This window comes from Macrosteles quadrilineatus, unplaced genomic scaffold, assembly GCF_028750875.1.
Source record: "Macrosteles quadrilineatus isolate MER2022 unplaced genomic scaffold, UCM_ALF_1.0 Scaffold_8__2_contigs__length_117827958, whole genome shotgun sequence".
In the NCBI taxonomy this organism is placed as follows: Eukaryota; Metazoa; Arthropoda; class Insecta; order Hemiptera; family Cicadellidae; genus Macrosteles; species Macrosteles quadrilineatus.
In genome coordinates, this window is record NW_026542601.1 from 115233770 (window position 1) to 115252062 (window position 18293).

The window sequence follows — 18293 nt, forward strand, 5'->3', positions numbered from 1 at the left end:
TATGTACTTTGATTGGCAACGAAGGAAGATGGATAGTAAAAACAATTATTGCTGTTCATAGGATGTAACAAAATGCAAGTTTTAAAAACACTAATTACGGTTATAATTACAAAACGAGTAAAATCAAGCTATTCATATATTTATCTGTTAGTTATGTCATTTATTTAAATTTACTTTTATTTTATTGCGCAGAAACGGAAAGTTAATTAAATCAAATAGTAGACATATAAAACGACATACAGCAAAAACGTGCACTTTAAAATAGAGTAATGATAGCCGAAAAATTTAAAATGCATGTCTTACTGCTTCTAGCTCAGAACATGACCTATAATGTTCGCCAAGAATGAGGATATAGTAAGCCAACATTATAAATATTAGATTTCCTCGCTGAACTCCAGCGAATCCATAAACATAATAAAAGGTTGAACATAAACTACCGTGAGCATTAGCAGGAAAGCACGTATGTTTTTATGTTCAGAAATGGTAGTTAAGATAAAGAGTTTTTTTTTATATCTTAGTTAAGAGTTATGTAATCTACAATGTGATGTAGGGTACAAATAACTAAAAAAACATATCCATTCAGCATTCGGTTGATTAAACAAATACCTAAAAGATTTATCGAAATTTAAAATATCACATACATTCCTTAATGTTATCTCTTTATTATGTTGGATTATTATGAGGTTAGTTATCTATAAGCAACTTGAGTATTGTGGGGAAACATTCAGGACAAAATGAAGGATAGATAAGTTTATTTACAGTATAAACACACTATCATTGTAGTTGGTATTCATAATTGTCTTTACATATCTCAAACTTTCTTCAAAATATTTGGCTCTGGTATTTTATGTTTTGCTGGATATTTTTCATGGTAAATTAACAAGATAAAACAAATATTCACCTATAATATGTGAATGTTTTTCTGTGACTGTATCAATCACATTATTAATCTTTTTTTGTTTGATTGACTAAGTGCAGCTTTGGTCATAAATCATGGAGCTACAAATAAGTAGTCTGTTCACATTTATCTACATGGTAAGAAAAAAAATTTTACTAAGAATTAAACAATTGTATACGTTATTGCGTTTTGAACTTGTTCTTTCGCAACGAACTAAGGCCTGAACAAACGATTGCCTATTCCTACCCTTGGAGTGTTTGTGTTAAATTTGCAGGTACAAAGGGCAGACTATTTGTAGACAGTTGATTGAACATGGAAGCCTTTGTACAATGACTGAACCCATAAACATGCTGATATCTCCTGTTTACATTATCTGAAATTTGTCCACAAAGCTAACAAGAATCCGTAACCACAAGTTAGGAAATTTGTCTTGTAATAATATGTCAAAATTGTTTGAAAACATTATAGGAACAAAAAGTTTATTGTATAAACAGCTCCCTAATCACAAGTTTGTTTTTAGAATACAGTGTGTTTTTTTATGTAAGTACCAAAATCTGCTTTATTGCTCATGGGAATCAATTGTTTAAGGCCCGATTTCACCAAATTCTCGCTAACGATGGTTTAGTTAAACTTCGGTTAAAACTAACCGATGATTTAAACCACAGTTAAGGAAATCTGGTTTCACCAACGAAAACGCTTCAAAACTAACGCTGGTTTTATAAACGAGAGTTTAGAGTAAAATCCAGGTGGCAGTGGCAGTGAAGTGTCATAATACCGGGCTGTTACGGGAGCAAGTAAACATAACCTAGAAAATAAATCAGTGTTTATGAGGTAGTGAAAACAAAACTGAAGACAGCAAGCTTACAGGAATACAATATATTCTGAGCAAAATAACAACAGAAAGCAAGAATAAATACCAAAACAATTAACATAAGTAAATAAAGGCAAACCAATGTTGATCAAACATATTCCAGGAACAAATTGGTTGAGTTTTGCGGTCGAGTCAAGACTCATCAATCCAACTTTTTACAGGGATGTTCAATATTCTGTTTGTTCACTAACCAGTTTGGTACATTTGAAGTAGTAAAACAAAACTGGAGTCAAAAGAATTACAAGAACGAGACACAATGTAGATAACACCAAAATAATTATTTTCTATAAAATACTAGCAGAATAATGACAATTTAGGTTTAGATTTTGGTTTACTTACGTCCGACCGATCGCAAAACAACTGTTTGAACGTTGGGTTAGGGTTACCCAAAGCCGAGAGAAGGAAAGGGAGCCTATTTTTTCGAACAATCTATATAAATAAAATTAGAGTTTTGTCTGTACATTGCTTAGAATAATGAACTTTTTGGTTATTTTTACATTTCATAGGTCAGAGAAACCGAATCAAACCTTATCTCAATTTCTGTCTGTCTGTCTGTCTGTCTGTCTGTCTGTCTATCTGTCATTCTCTTGGTAACGCTAAAATACGCACTTTATTACAACTACTCCTCAATAACTATAGCACTGTCCCGCCTGAAACTTATTTTCCAAATACTATACATATATGAGATGGTTTTAGACGTATTTCATCGAATATGAGACAGTTAGATATTTAACAGTAAACCCTTGAAAATCAAGTTTTTGTCGATTTTTGACGTGGAATTTCTGGAAGCCCATGTTAACCTTATGAGAAATGAAATTATTGAATCTTAACAGCTGTTTCAATTAAACAAGTTGGTTCTGTTCTGTGATGTTCAATAGCATTAAAGTTACAAGGATTACCAACAGGGTGCAGCACTAGCACTATTATTTCTTTTACATTTATGACAACAGCTAATTTGCAACCTGGAGGCGAGTGAGCGTAGCGAACGAGCTAACCTGAAGGCAAGTGAGCGTAGCGAACGAGCTAACCTGAAGGAAAGTGAGCGCAGCGAACGAGCTCCAACATACAGGTGAGTGAGCGTAGCGAACGAACTTCAACCAGGACGTGATTGAGCCATGCAAACGAGATCAGATAGTAAAAATAAAAGTAAGCCTACCGTTATAGGATCGACCGGCAGACACAGAGGTAATTTAACCTTTTATTGATTGTCATACCGATCCGGAACAACAAAAAACAACATAAAATGAAGCTATGTATAATAGTTTGGCCAGCATATCTTAAAATATGCAAACCAACTGCTGTTCGTTATATAAGAAGGTTTCAACTGAATATTATAAGATCCCCGTGCGTAGAACGGGTACACAGCTAGTGAAATAATAAATTTGATAATGTTGGTAGAAGAGCCGGGACACTTTTTTTAGCCGGGATAAAAGAGTACGGCTCTTGATCGCCAATCAGTTCAATGCGGTCGCTGATCGCAGATATACGCCTTAACTAAAAGCCTTATGGGATAACCTAAAGCAATGCACTATGTGGGATAGCCTAAACACAAACCACTACAGTGGTTTGTGTTCATTTCCTAAAGAAAAAGGCTAAACGTTTTGATAGTTCATCTCATAATAAAATCAATTTCATCTTTGTTATTAAAATCATTAACCCTTTCTCTTATCCACCTAGGTAGGCGAACAGCATAGGTTAAGGTTACTCTTCATTGCCATCACTTAACTTTCAAAAGCTAATTCGTACCGTATTCTCTTCTACCATTTCGCCTTTCCATATAAACTTTAAACTTAAAGCCAGCTGATATTTACTTAACGAAAGATTAAAGAAGTTAACCGGTCAAAATTGGGCAGTTAATTATCTAACGACGGTTTAGTCTAAACTAGCGCTAACGGCGAGTGGTGAAATCCGATTTCGTCAGTTAAGAGCTAACTGCAGTTAGAGCAAGGCTTAACGGCTGTTTAAAAGTTTGGTGAAATCGGGCCTAAGTCACACATTAAAAAGAAAACAGCTGATCTTTAGAAGGAAAAGAAAGTCCCTCGGTAAGGAGAATAGGCCTACGTACAAGTAATATATTTATAATTTAGTAAATAATTAATACAAAGTATTACAATTGTAACTGATAAAAAATTTTACAAAATTTAAAATAAATTGATTTGAACATTTAACCAAAAACTAAGTGTAATTTAAATGTTATTTTTATAACAAATAATTGTTCAAACCTTACGTTTTATTACATAAGCAGCAAATTGATTTCATGATTACACGAAATGGCGTTTTATACACTTTTTTATGGATTTAAATACTTAATCCTATGTTGATAGAAACGAGAATAACGCTAGAGTTTAAAATATTTCTTTTATGACTTTTTTACTTTATTTAATTTACAATATGTTCAAAAGTTGAACAAAAGGCAAATGATATAAATAAAGCCACAACATTAACATGAAGAACATGAGCTAGTGATAGACCACTCACTGTGAACACTAGCTAACAAAGAGAATTTTGATAACAGCCGATTCTGAATGGGAGGCCAAATATCGTACGTCGCTTCAGTCTGTAATGGTGCTGTGATTATCCAAAAACTATAGTGCGAAATGATTTGAATGATTTTCTAATTTGATAATGTATTTTTCTAAAGATTTTTGTGATTTCTTCTTTGACTGTTTGAATTCTTACATCATTGTAAAGTGTTCTGTTGGTAATAAACCAAGGTGCGTTGATAAGTTCACGTAGCAGTTTTGATTATTGATTGGTAACTGTTTGATAGTTAAATGTATAAGTAATTAATACATCAGCTGATTTATTATTATTAAGTTTGTTAGTAAATATTCTGCTTAGGTTTATGTGTTTAAGAATTCAATAAAATGGTTCTTTTATATTTTGAATATCATTTAGTGTAATTATACATTGGCGATGATGAGTAAACGAACCAAAAGAGGAAATAGTTATTTCAATGAAGAAGATAAGTATGAAACTATAGAAGACGCATTACAATCAAAGATAGAGAAGTTCAAATGTCAAAGCTATGATGAGTCTAGTAGGTGGGATGATTATGAAGCACATTTTCTATTGTTATGCAAGGTAAAAGGATTGGGAGAAGATTCTCAGAGAGCAGAGGATGCTCGAAGGGATCTTTTGCTTGCCTATGTGGGTCCTGCACCATTAAGAAAAGTTTCAAACTTTCTGCTGCCTTTAAAAGTACATCAGGCTACATGGGCAGAGCTAGTTAATGGTTTCAGGTCAGTATACAGAGCTAGTAAAACTATATTTTCAGCTAGAATGGAATTTGAAAAACGTATCAGAGAAAATAGTGAAAGTCTTTCAGAATTAGTAATACGTTTGAAAAATTTAGCAGATTTTTGTAAGTATGAGAACAAGTTTGATGAAAGAATAAGAGATAGATTTGCTGGAGGTATAAATTTTCCAGAGTTTGAAGTAGAAATTAGACAACGATGGCCTGATGGGGTAAAAGAAAATGGTGACAAGTTAACATCTGAAGATGTTTTTAAACTGGCCACTTCAATGGAAAGAGCTCGTCATGAGATATTCAAGAATAATTATAAAGAGTTGGAAGTATCACAAGTAAGAAGAAACAATAAGGAGTTTAAAAGAGAAGTGAAATACAATGAAAAGACAAATCATCCATGTAGTAGATGTGGAACAAAGCATGAATTTGGTAAATGTCCAGCCTATCAACAAAAGTGTTTGAATTGTACAAAAATAGGACATTTTGCAAAGGTATGTCGGCAAAAACGAGTGAATTATTTGCATGAAAAGTCAGAAGATGAAGAATCTGAATCGGACTCACATGACATGAGGATAAACGATGTTAAAAAGGAAAGAAGACATATTTGTAAAGCACATATTCATTTAAAGTTAAATAAGGTAGCTACAAACATGGAATTTGACTCTGGAGCCTGGGCCTCAATGATAGGTAAGTCTCTTTGGGAGAAAATTGGTTCACCAAGACTTGGTAAGACTAATTCAAAATACGTGGCATATGGAAACAATATTTTAGATATACTTGGTAAATGTTATGTAAATGTTTCAGTAGGTGATGAGACACGTAGATTAAAAGTAGCAGTAGTAAATGGAAATGAGAAACCACTGTTTGGTTTACCATGGATATTAGCCTTTAATATGAACCTCCCTCCTGATGTTACTATTAGTAAAGTAAAATGTAAGCAGAATCATAATCAATATAAGATGGATGATGTGAGGGTTAAGGGAGTACTAAAAGAATTTGAAGATGTGTTCTCTGAAGGGCATGGGAAAATCAAGGGTTATAAAGCACGAATTCACGTTCGAGAAGATGCAAACCCTCAACATTTTTCAGCGCGCAGGGTTCCGTTTCCCTTGAAAAAACGAATTGAGAATGAACTTACAAGACTTGTAAATGAGGATATCATTGAAGAGGTAGATCCTGCTGCTACACCTATTCCCTGGGCTACCCCAAAAGTTAATGTAGAGAAGAATGATGGTTCAATAAGAATTTGTGGAGATTTCCGAGTCACTTTGAATCAACATTTGGTCCCAGAAAATGCAATAATTCCGACATTTGAGGAACTAACAAACAAAGTTGCAGGCGGACAAGAGTTTTCCAAGATAGACCTACGAGATGCATACCTACAAATGGAGGTTGCAGAAGAACACCGAAAGTATTTAGTAATAGCAACGCATAGTGGTTACTATAAATACAAACGTTTACCTTTTGGGATATCATCTAGTCCAGGTATTTTCCAAAGATATATGGAAAGGCTCTTAGCTGGGATACCACAGGTTGGAGTTCTTCTGGACGATATTATAATAACTGGACGGAATAAGAACGAGCATTTACGAAATTTGAGAGAGGTTTTGAAACGAATGAAAGAAGCTGGTATAAAAGCAAAGTCTAGTAAATGCAAATTTTTTGAAGAGTCAGTGACTTACTTGGGACATACAATCGACCGGAATGGAATACATCCTACTGAAGAAAAAATAAAAGCTATTCGAGAAGCACGGTCACCTACTAATGTCAAGGAAATCCGATCATTTTTAGGTTCTATTAACTACTATGAACGATTTATTCCAGGACTTCATGCCATTTTCAGTGATCTCCATAAGCTGACTGGGACTAAATCACAATGGAAATGGTCCGAACAAGAAGAGGGGACATTTAAAAGAGTAAAAGAAATTCTATCAAGTAAAGACACAGTAGTGCCATACGACGAAATGAGACCATTGGTAATGGTCTGTGATGCTTCAGAAAATGGATTGGGAAGTGTACTAAAGCACAGATATGAAGGTGGACTAGAAAGACCAATTGCTTTTGCCAGTCGTACACTATTGCCCGCTGAAAAACAATATTCAAATATCGACAGAGAAGCGCTAGCTATTATGTTTGGACTCAGGAAATTTCATCAATATGTATATGGTCGGAAGTTTACTTTAGTAACCGACCACAAACCTCTACAACGGATATTTGGAAATATGCGAGATCTCCCAAAAGTTGTAAATAGCCGTTTAGTGAGGTGGGCTCTCCAGTTAAATCAATACAACTATGACATAGAGTACAGAAAAGGAGAAGATAATGTGTGTGCCGATGTTCTATCAAGACTTCCGATTGAAGAAGGTCAACCTGAGGAGGCTCAGATTGGTTTTTTGAATGTTGATAAGGTTAACTCTATCATGTCTTATGACCTCTTGAAACAAAATTCATTTACAGATAAAGCAATTAAAATGGCAAAAAACTTTGTATTGAGAAATACATGGCCCCCTGTTGTTCCTGAAATGTTGAAGTCATACAAACAGAGGAAAGATGAATTGAGTGTTGAAGATGACATATTATTGTGGTTTGGAAGAATTGTAGTTCCAGAATGCATGAGAACTGATGTTCTGAAGATATTGCACACAGGACATCCTGGTATTGTATCAATGAGGTCTGTAGCACGACACTATGTATGGTGGCCCAACATGGATAAAGATATCGAAGTTTATATCAAGAGGTGCACATATTGTCAAGAGAATCGAGATAATGTGGAAGAAGTACCATTATATCCTTGGAATGTACCTGATAGAGTTTGGGAAAGGGTACACATTGATCTGGCAGGGCCAGTCAACGGATCTATGTGGTTGGTAGGTATTGATGCTTTGTCAAAGTGGGCAGAAGTGGACTGTCTCAAGACAACAAACTCTTCAACAATCATTCAACGATTGAGATCTTGGTTTAGTCGATACGGAATACCAAGTGAAATTGTGACAGACAATGGACCTCAATTTCTATCAAAGGAAATGGAAACATTTTTTGAGAAAAATTCTATCAACCACATAAAAACAACTCCTTACCATCCTAAAAGTAATGGACTTGTAGAAAGACTAATTCGTACTTTGAAAAGACGGTTCTACACAACAAAGCAGGATGTTGGAGATGGAATGCTAGCTCTTCAAAATGTTCTTTTTAGCTACAGAAAATCGCCTCAGAAAACAATTGGTAGGGCTCCGGCAGAATTGTTTCTCGGTCGTAGACTACCAACAATTTTTGACAATATGAAACCTAATCTTAGGAAAAAGATGGAGATGAAGCTTTGGAAAGAACAAGGGAGGGACAACAAAAAAGTTCGAACTTTTGAAGAAGGAGAAGATGAGTAGATTAAGAATGAACATGGGAATGGTTGGTCAGCTGGAGTGGTGAAAAATAAAAATGGACTGTACTCATATGATGTACTTTGTGGAGGTTTTATAAAAAGGAAACATGCGGACCAGATGAGACAAAGAATGGGAGCTGTTGAATCCGTGTAAAAAGAAAGAGGGGAAAAGTGTTAGATAGTTAAATGTATAAGTAATTAATACATCAGCTGATTTATTATTATTAAGTTTGTTAGTAAATATTCTGCTTAGGTTGATGTGTTTAAGAATTCAATAAAATGGTTCTTTTATATTTTGAATATCATTTAGTGTAATTCTACAGTAACGTTGAATAATTTCAATCTTTGTGGTACGTAGAATATAAATTAACATTGAAACTGGAGTTTAATTGTAAATGTCAAGCTATATTTGTCAAAAAAATTGTGGACTTAAGAAAAAAATAAAAAAAAATAAAAATCACCAATGTATTACTTTTATGGTTTAAAAACTTAACCACCTGGCTCTACAATAACGATTATTGGTATAAGTGACTATTGTTTTCACTGTGAATCAAATAAATCTTATACATAGAATAGCTGATCAAATGTATGCTTTGATATACATTTTGTCCCATTTAATAGCCCCAAAATAATCATGTTATAAACTTCCAAAATGAGATACTTACTTTTTCACCCACACATTAACTGTCTATAAGGTGAGGCAAGAAAACTAACGAACAAGTTTGTTACTTGTTTGTTACTTGTACAAGATGCAGCACGTGGAACAGATTGTATAAAAAAAGAATTAAAGTTTATTCTGATGTTTAGGAACATGAAGGGTCTGATAATCACTTCTGAAACGTTAGATATTTTTTTCAACTTGAAGAACTTCTCTTTTCATAGTACACAGATGAATAGGAGATTGTATTTTTAGAATATTGTTTAAATGATAGGTATGGTTACGATATTTATGTTTACAATGTTGACTATTCTAAATCAAAACTATCTGCGTAAAATAATATTGTCAGCTGGGATACGTAGCGAAGTGGTCAAACTATACAGTTTTATACAAACATTAAAAGTAATGATCAAAATATACAGTTTTATACAGATGTAAAAAAAAAATTAACTACAGGCTAATCAATATTTATTGTACGATTGTTTAAAAATTTTATTGTTTCACAGAATAACCAGATGCATGAATTTAATTTCTTCGTTAACGTTATTTGACGGATAAGCAGACCCGAGTACTAAACAAAAATGCCACAATCGAGAAAAGTTCAATTTCTTAGCTTGTTGTTGACTGTCATAAATAGCTAAATAAATAAATAGTCTTAATATTTATAGGAGACATATTAACTCTAAATGGTATTCATTCCAACATAATTCCATAAATATAAACAAAAACTCAATAAATGGGGGGGTCATATTAATAATGAAAATCCTTTAAATTAATTCCCATGATAATAACACTTTAATTCCAGTAAATAATTTATAAATTACAAAATAATAGCCCATTATAATTGTAGCTAAACTAACAATCGAAACTATTTAATTAAAAACAGTAATTTACATCTTGGTAATTACTGCTATATGATGTGAAATTTGTACCCTGCCTTATTAAAAACGTAAATACCTGTTTGTAAAAGTCCTAACAATTTACTACGAAATAAATGCCAATTTTATATGCACAGTATTTAAAACATTTAACCATGTCATATAACGGATTTCACTTTGCGATTCGGAAAACACTTTAGAAAACATATCAATATCAAACTTCACCTACAAGCTGCTGCAGTTCATAATGCTCTAGGTTGCATGCTACAAAGTAATTCACGTGTGTAAAAGTTGTACATTGTGGGGAATGGTGTAATGCGTTACAACCATTATATGTACTTTTTCTATTTAGTGTCGAGGGGAGGAAGAAAATATTTTCTTGAAAATAGGAACACACATTTCTTTTATATCAAAATTTATCTGAAGATTTTCTTAGTATCTAGACACAACCTAATACGTTTACAATGAAATATCGATGTTAAGAAAAGTAAATTTTTTCTAATTAAAAATATTAAATAATTTCTAAATAGTTTTGTACCAATATTTTGATCCAACCAATCAAAGAAAAATCCATCGCCAATAAGGATTATTCATTTTATGGTGGCGATAGTGAACTTATAACGTTTTGCAATATTCGCGCTTGAAAAAATAATTCAATATTAAGTTTTTCATGGATGTATATAGACTATTTATCCAATAAAAATTAGATCTGTAGCCTTAGATTGGATCATTTCCAAAACTTGATAAATTACATTTATGTAATTTTTTTATTGCACATATAAAGAGTAGGTGAAAAAAAAGGTTATTTATTTACCTTTAGAAGACATATAATAAGAATTGTATGATCAACGAGGAATAGCCTTGATAATGTAAAATAGGTTTGAAAAATATTTGGTAAAGTAGTTGGTAAAATTTAAAGATACATTTTCTTGGCAAACTACGGTTTAAATGTAATGTAATACTAAAATTTAGGGTTAAAAAGGCTATATAATAATATAATTATAATAATAAATAATAAATATAATTATAATGTACGAAAAAAATAATATATAAAAAATAAAATAAATATTTATATATATGAATATATTAATAAATATAATATTTTATTTCATAAAAAATGTTGAATGATTTACGATTTCGCGTGTCATCCTTGCGCAATTAAAAATCCCTGCGTTAGGTTGACACGCAAAATCGAGATACTTTCCAAATTTTTTTGGAATACAAAAATATTATACATTGGCTTTATTGAAATGTAAAATTTAGTATTACATTACATTTATTCGCCAATATCTCCAATATAAGTTATTATATATTTTAAATGTCCAAAAAGCCATTCAAATCACCTTTTCAATATTTTTTTCCATTTTTTAGCATAGTTGTTTTGATAATTGTCTGAATGTCCAATTGAATATAAATCACGGAAAGTATTGGTATGTTACTTTAAAGGTTTTCAACAGCACCTCATTAATTTTTTTAATATTACTGTAATAATTGTTGTAAGATTACAGTTTCAGAATAAATTTAGCTAGACATACTGCCTTTCTTAAAATTGTCAAATCAATGTTTATGAAACGAATATTTCCCACCTGCTATAACAGCATTTTTTCATAACCAGATATTGTCCAGTAAAAATCCTCACTAACACGAATATTTAAATCAAGTAAATAGAAAACACTTAGTACCCCATATTATAGCGTAGCATTTTTGGTACACAAACCTTCCAAGAATATACGTTACCGCAAAGATTAAATTATTTCCCATTTATTCCCCCTGGTATAAACGCTGTATAAACTGCTTGGCTGAGAAACTCATTAAAATATCTGGCCCTCATCACATTAACGAGGCCCTTTATAAGGTGAGGCAAAATATCTTACAACGACAACAGACAACTTTGTAACCGTCTAGTAGCTGCACGTGGACGTTTTCTTGTTAAATAATACTAACATTATTAGGTCTTATAAAAATAAAGATCTCTGATTAAAATACACTATCACGGCACCGCCCTAAGCGAATCATCTAACGTGGTTTTAATCAAAACACTTGGTCCTTTCAAATATATTTCTAGACTAGAAAAAAAATAAACTACTAGTATTGCAACTAGTAAAACCTTCAAATCGAGTATATTTTGAAAGTGACAAAAATCCTGCCACTACTACTTGTTGCCTGAGTTTATTGATTTTGCCAATTACAAGGTGTTTTGGACATAAACTTACATATTTACGTTCATTCATAAAGTATAATTTGAATCTACTTATTACAGTCATGTCATACATTTACTAGAAGCATAACGAACTATATAAATTTTCATTCTTATAGATCAGTTACATCATATTTCATTAAAGGTACAAATATTATTGAAAAAAATATATTATAAGAATATAACTGTTTAAGCCCCTTGTAGGTTATGGAATGTACGTAAGATTCTTGCTTCCATGATGTGTCTATGTATAAGAAACTAAATTGTAGTAAATAGCCCCCCCCCCCATAAACAAAAAAAAAAAAAAACATATACATTTTACAGTTACACATTTCAAACAGTCATTGAACTTCAGGACACATCTGTTCGATATCCTGTACACAACATCATTTAAACATATTCGATATGTTCGAGTAAAAATCAATGTTGGCATCGAAACATGAATTCACACCACCATCACCTAGGGTAGGAAGTTTACTTAGGTCTGTGTTTGTGTGATGTGTGAAAATGAAAGGGTGTCCATTGGAGTGTGTAAAGGGACTCCCATCAGGCTTTCTGCTCTGCATGCGGCACACGTTAAAGACCTGAATAAGTTATGCAGTAAAGAAATAGCAGACTACGCAAATATAGGCCTATAAATTAAATACATACTAATTTAATATTTTAATTTCAAACTGTTTATTGCTAGTTAAAGGGACTAGTTACTTAATTTGGTATAGGATTTTTTTTCCTGAAGGAATCTAATATTTATATTTATAAATCATACATGTTACGGATATCACTGTACATAAAAAAAAACTACACTAGTCCCTTAATCGGAATGTCTTAAACTTATAGGTGGCTTAAAGATTTAAAGTAATAAAAGCTTTGAGAAATAGAAACTCATAATCAATGTTCTAAGTACAAAAATAATATATATTTCTTACATTTACGAAATAATCCTACAGTAAAACACGTTAGTGTTTTCAATAATTGATGCAGAAAAGAAGTGGAAATGAGTGGAAATGAGAAAAGTGTTTAACAAAAAGGACTTAGGCATAAAATATACAGAGTATAACATAAATAAATACAGATTTACATTGACATTAATTACCCTTAATTACGATACTTTCAAACAATCACCAAACTTGTATCTATATTTGGATCGAAGTTCTATCCTCCCCGCAATCAATATTGCAACTCAAGTCAGCTCTCCCCTAGTTTGTCCTTAACTCTGTTGTATAATTCAGTTAGTCAATTAAGTATTGGCATCACCAACTCAGCCTCAGTTCTCAGAATCCGATATATACACAACTGCGAAATTTTCTAATTACTTTTACTAAAATTGCATTGCAAACATAACCCTTTAAAGAATCAATCACGTAGACAGTACCTATGTATGCTTACTTTTTACCCTATACATATAATAGTGGCCTATATGGAGAAACTATTGTTTTCGTCAACATTTACGATTTGGAGTTTTAAGTAGGCCCCCTGGACCCAAAAAAGCGGTTTTCGAAGTGATGTATGTCCTTATGTGTGTCTGTATGTAAATGTACAGAGCTAAAGACCATACCTGTTGTCTGATTTTGTTAAAGTTTGGTATGTAGGTACTAATTCATAGTATCTCCAGGTGTTTATTTCGTTTTGAAATTTTGATTTTCAATAATGATTTTCCTATGAAAAACAAACATAAAATAAAGGAAAAATCAGATTTTCTCAAAATAGCTGCGAACTGTTTTGATAAAAATTTAGTATCTAGTAGCTCTTTAAATCCAAAAGGAAGTTGTAAAGATACATTCCTGTAAAAATTATGGCTCAAAAATTATTGTAACCTATGTTTTTTTACATAAAACCCCAATAAAATAAGAAAAAATCTGAGTTTTGAAAAAGTCAGTTTTGATTGAAATTAGTAGGTGGTAAACCTAAAAACTCTTATCGGCATAGAGCAAACCCCATTGCTGTAAAAATTACGGTTGAAATGTTATTGTAACCTATGTTATATAAAAAAATTTAAACCCGGTTCTGATTGAAATTTGTCTGTTATTGTTCTAAAAAAAAAAATAAAAATAGTACAACCCCCCCTTTTACCCTAAATTCAATGCAACTTTTGTGATTTTACCTAGTTTTACATAGTTACCAAATTGAATTTTAAAAGATCAAAAAATTTATTCAAATAACATTCAGGCATTTCTTACTATGTTGCCGACTTCGCAGTTCAATTCATTTACTTGACCAAGTCAAACGAAGTTTGAATTGAGACGCAATAGAATTTATAGTGACTTTGACTGTAAGAAACTTATACAAACTTTTGACAAATCAATTATGGAAAAGTTAAACCTCTTTAAGTTTGTTTTCTATTTTTTCAAAAGTTTTTATTATATTATATATTGACAATTATTGTCTTGCAACAGCTCATTATTTTAGCAGTATCTGCGCATCTATTTTGTTTACATTGTTTATTGAAATACTATAAATAATAAAGGGTTTACATATATAATTTATTATTTTGTGCAAGTTCCACTTTAACTTTATTCTTGATTGCAATTTATATTAATTTTCTTTAGTGTTGTAATTTAAATAAACCTAATTTTATAAATGAAAAGATAATAAGATAATAATAGAAGATAAAAAAGATAAAAATAATAATATAATGAAAAGATAAAGCAGTTAAGAAGCATTGACAACTTGTACTGAAAAAATAAATTTAACTAATTAAACAATTTCTTACGATACTATTAAAGTACTGTATGAGAAATATACAAATATTTTAGGGTCATCTTAATTCTTCCATCTATTCCAACGTAATTCTTAATCAATTACTATATATTTGTTTATACTCTACATTCATTCGAATCCTCTTACATTAAAATGCATAGCATAGCTTATGTTTGCTATGGAACATTTTATAAGAAGACTATTACATGGTTTATAACGTCATAAACAACAAACTTTATAGATCATACAAGTTGACTGTAATAAACAGCTAATTATAAATAACTAGTCTTAATATTTATAGAAGATATACCATACTCTAAATGGTATTCTTTCTAACATAATTCCATAAATATAAACAAGAAAATCAATAAATGTGTGGGTTATAGTATAAATGAAAATCTTGTAAATTCATTTCCAAAAGAATAACATTTTAAACGCAGTAAATAAAATATAAATTACAAAATGATTATAATTGTAGCTAAACTAATAATCAAAACTGTTCCATTAATAACAGTAATTTAAATCTTTGTAAATACTGCTATATGATGGGAAATTTGTACCCTGCCTTAGGAAAAACTTTACATATATGTTTGTCAAATACATAACAATTTATTACGAAATAAATACCAATTTAATATGCACAGTATTTAAAAAAATTTAGGATGTTGAACGATGTTAATGAATATAATAAATTTAACCAATTAAAAAATTTCTTGCGATACTATTACAGTACTGCACGAGAAATATCCGTATATTTTAGGGTCATCTTCAATCTTCCATCTATTCCAACGTGATTCCTAATCAAATAATATGTTCGTTTATATTTGCCATTCATACAAATTCTATTACATTAAAATGCATAGCATAGCTTATGTTTGCTATGGCACATTTTATAAGAAGACTATTACATGGTTTATAACGTCATAAACAACAAACTTTATGGTTCATATAAAGTTACGAGCATAAAGGTGTCTAGCTATTATAGAAGATGCTTGGGTCTATTATAATAGTTTTGCATTTAAGTACGATCAATTCTTATACATCAAAGTTTAAGTACAAAAAAGGATATCAACGTACGTCTACTTTTGTGATTACAGAAAAGAGCTTTCTGAATTATTAAGGAAAATTAATGAAGTCAAATAGACAGTTTCAGTTTAAAAGGTTTAAAAGTAACAATTTTGGATAAAAATGGATATGTTTAAACGAAGTTTGATATAAACAATTCAAGTTAAATCAGTTATGTATTAAGAATCTGCCGGAACTGTTCTTTAATTTGTTTTCATTGTTGAAAAGTAGAAATTACGTGTTTTGAGAATGTAAGTGATTTAGAGTAGCAAATATATACTATTTGATTATCTTTACATAAATTTGTAACAATAACACACAATACTTAAGTAGCACAATTTATTACAAGTTTTAATATAGGAATATAGTGGTTGCTCTCAATAATCTATTTATTTAATTCCGAAAGCTAATCGGTCCCCAAGAAATGTATCGAGCTAGTAAAAAGGTAGCATGGCTTTTGAGGGTTCATTTGAAAGCTTAAAAGGTCCAAGTATGGTGGGAAAATATCATGCGTGTCAAAATTTACCCCTGCTCTGCCCCACAGGCCGTCAAAAATCCAGTCGTTTTCGACTGGAAGTAATGCTACAGTGTTTCTATTTTTATATTACAATGTTTATATTACAGTTTTATTATACAAGCTGATGTAATCTTTCGTATTTTTACGTTTAAATTTTGTGTTTTTTTAGATAGGTATGTCAATGCAGTATTGAAATGTATCGTGTTAGGGGAAGACTATGATTATATGGCTATGTGTGTGTATTTAATTTCAATTTGTATACATAACTAAAATGCAGCAATTGCTTATATGCTACCCTAGTACTCACTGTAAAAAAGTAATGTGATGTATATACACAATGCATTTTTATTAATTAAAAAAATTCAAACCGATTGATTGAAATATATTAGTACAAATAAACGGAACTATTTCTAACTTTACCTGTATATTTAGCATAAACTTCTAATGTATTTTCATCAGTTACAGTGAATTAAGTAGTTACGCCCTTACCATAACGCATTCAAAATACTCAAGAGCGGTCACACATAAGGCAAACATCGTGTATCGCGGACCCCTTCCTCGCATGGACGCACACCCTTTCATTTTCTCACACTTTGTACAAATACAAACCCAAACAGACATTTCATATGACGGCGTCTCAGAAATATTCTGATGCCTTATAAGTGAAAATGTAATATAGATTCACTTTAGGCCTATTTAACTAAAACTTTTGAACTTAGGTTGATATTAATACGATTGTAATCAAAATTTATGTACTAGATAAACTGTATTAGCTGTTCCATTTCTGTATTGTTCTGGTGGCCCGAAAGAGGTGAAAAGTTTCTTTTTGGAAAAAAATGGGATAACACATGCTAACGTTAACTGAATAGCCACCTAGACACATCAGTCTGCTTATTACAGTTTATGTAACTAGTATGGCTATCGCAACCATACTTCTTAATTTTTGCAGATTAAAATACTACTAATGACTATTTTCAACAAATTTAATACAATATCAGCTACCATTTTGTCTTTTGACAAGACTCAAGTATACAAAAGTATACATTTCGAAAAAATTGATTGAAAATCTATGATAATTCAACGAAAATCCAGCAATGTTATCACTTTTTTTATAATTAGAATTAGCAGTCATTAAAAATATTCGATGACATAAACCCTACATCAAATATAAGCCCCATGATAAAAAGTGTTGTCCAATAATTTATAGTTCAGAATTTTCTCATGAGTACGCTTATTGTTTTATAATGATGTATTATCATTATTATTTTACTATTATTAACGCAAGGAAAAAGTTAAACAATGAATTTCTAAAGCAGAGCGTGTTACGACCCCTCCAAAATGGCTGTGTTTTATATCTATGAATTACATAAATAATGAATTATTGTCTCCAAAACTATTGATGGTTGTTTCATAAAAGTTTATTATCATATTCATCGTACATCCATTACCAGGATTAGGCTGTAGGGACTTGGCCAGCTGATGTATATGACCTTTGGTCTGGTGATAAGCTTCTTATCAGTTGGCCAGTAACACATGGTTCTGTTAATGGACTATATAAACAACTTGACGATGTATATAGTACATGTTTCGGTTTATATATTTCTAACAATAATTAGAACCATCCCTACTTTAAACTAAGAATGTTAAGTCTCTTTTTATAAATTTATTCAGTTGTATTTCATGGATTTTATTTTAGGAATATGAGTATAGAAGTGTAAAAATTATATATTCCTTATAATTTTCAAATCGTGAGTTGTATTACTTTCGATGGAAGGTCCGTTATTTGACATTTAAATGAGTTTTACACAAAGATGCTTTCAATAGGCCTTAATTCTATGTAACTGTTTAAACTTAATTTCGTATATATTTTAATCATATCGTTCCTA

General features: G+C 31.2%; 1 protein-coding gene across 1 annotated transcript; it reads left to right on the top strand.

Moving 5' to 3' along the window:
- The first annotated feature begins 7241 nt into the window (after window positions 1-7241).
- Window positions 7242-8399, top strand: LOC129000677 (uncharacterized protein K02A2.6-like). Its single transcript, XM_054427639.1, has one exon. It carries the CDS (start codon window positions 7242-7244, stop codon window positions 8397-8399), a length of 1158 nt encoding a protein of 385 aa, XP_054283614.1.
- The last annotated feature ends 9894 nt before the right edge of the window (window positions 8400-18293 follow it).

Coding starts and splice junctions, on each gene's coding strand:
- LOC129000677 (XM_054427639.1), top strand. CDS start 7,242: ATGCGAGATCTCCCAAAAGTTGTAAATAGCCGTTTAGTGAGGTGGGCT.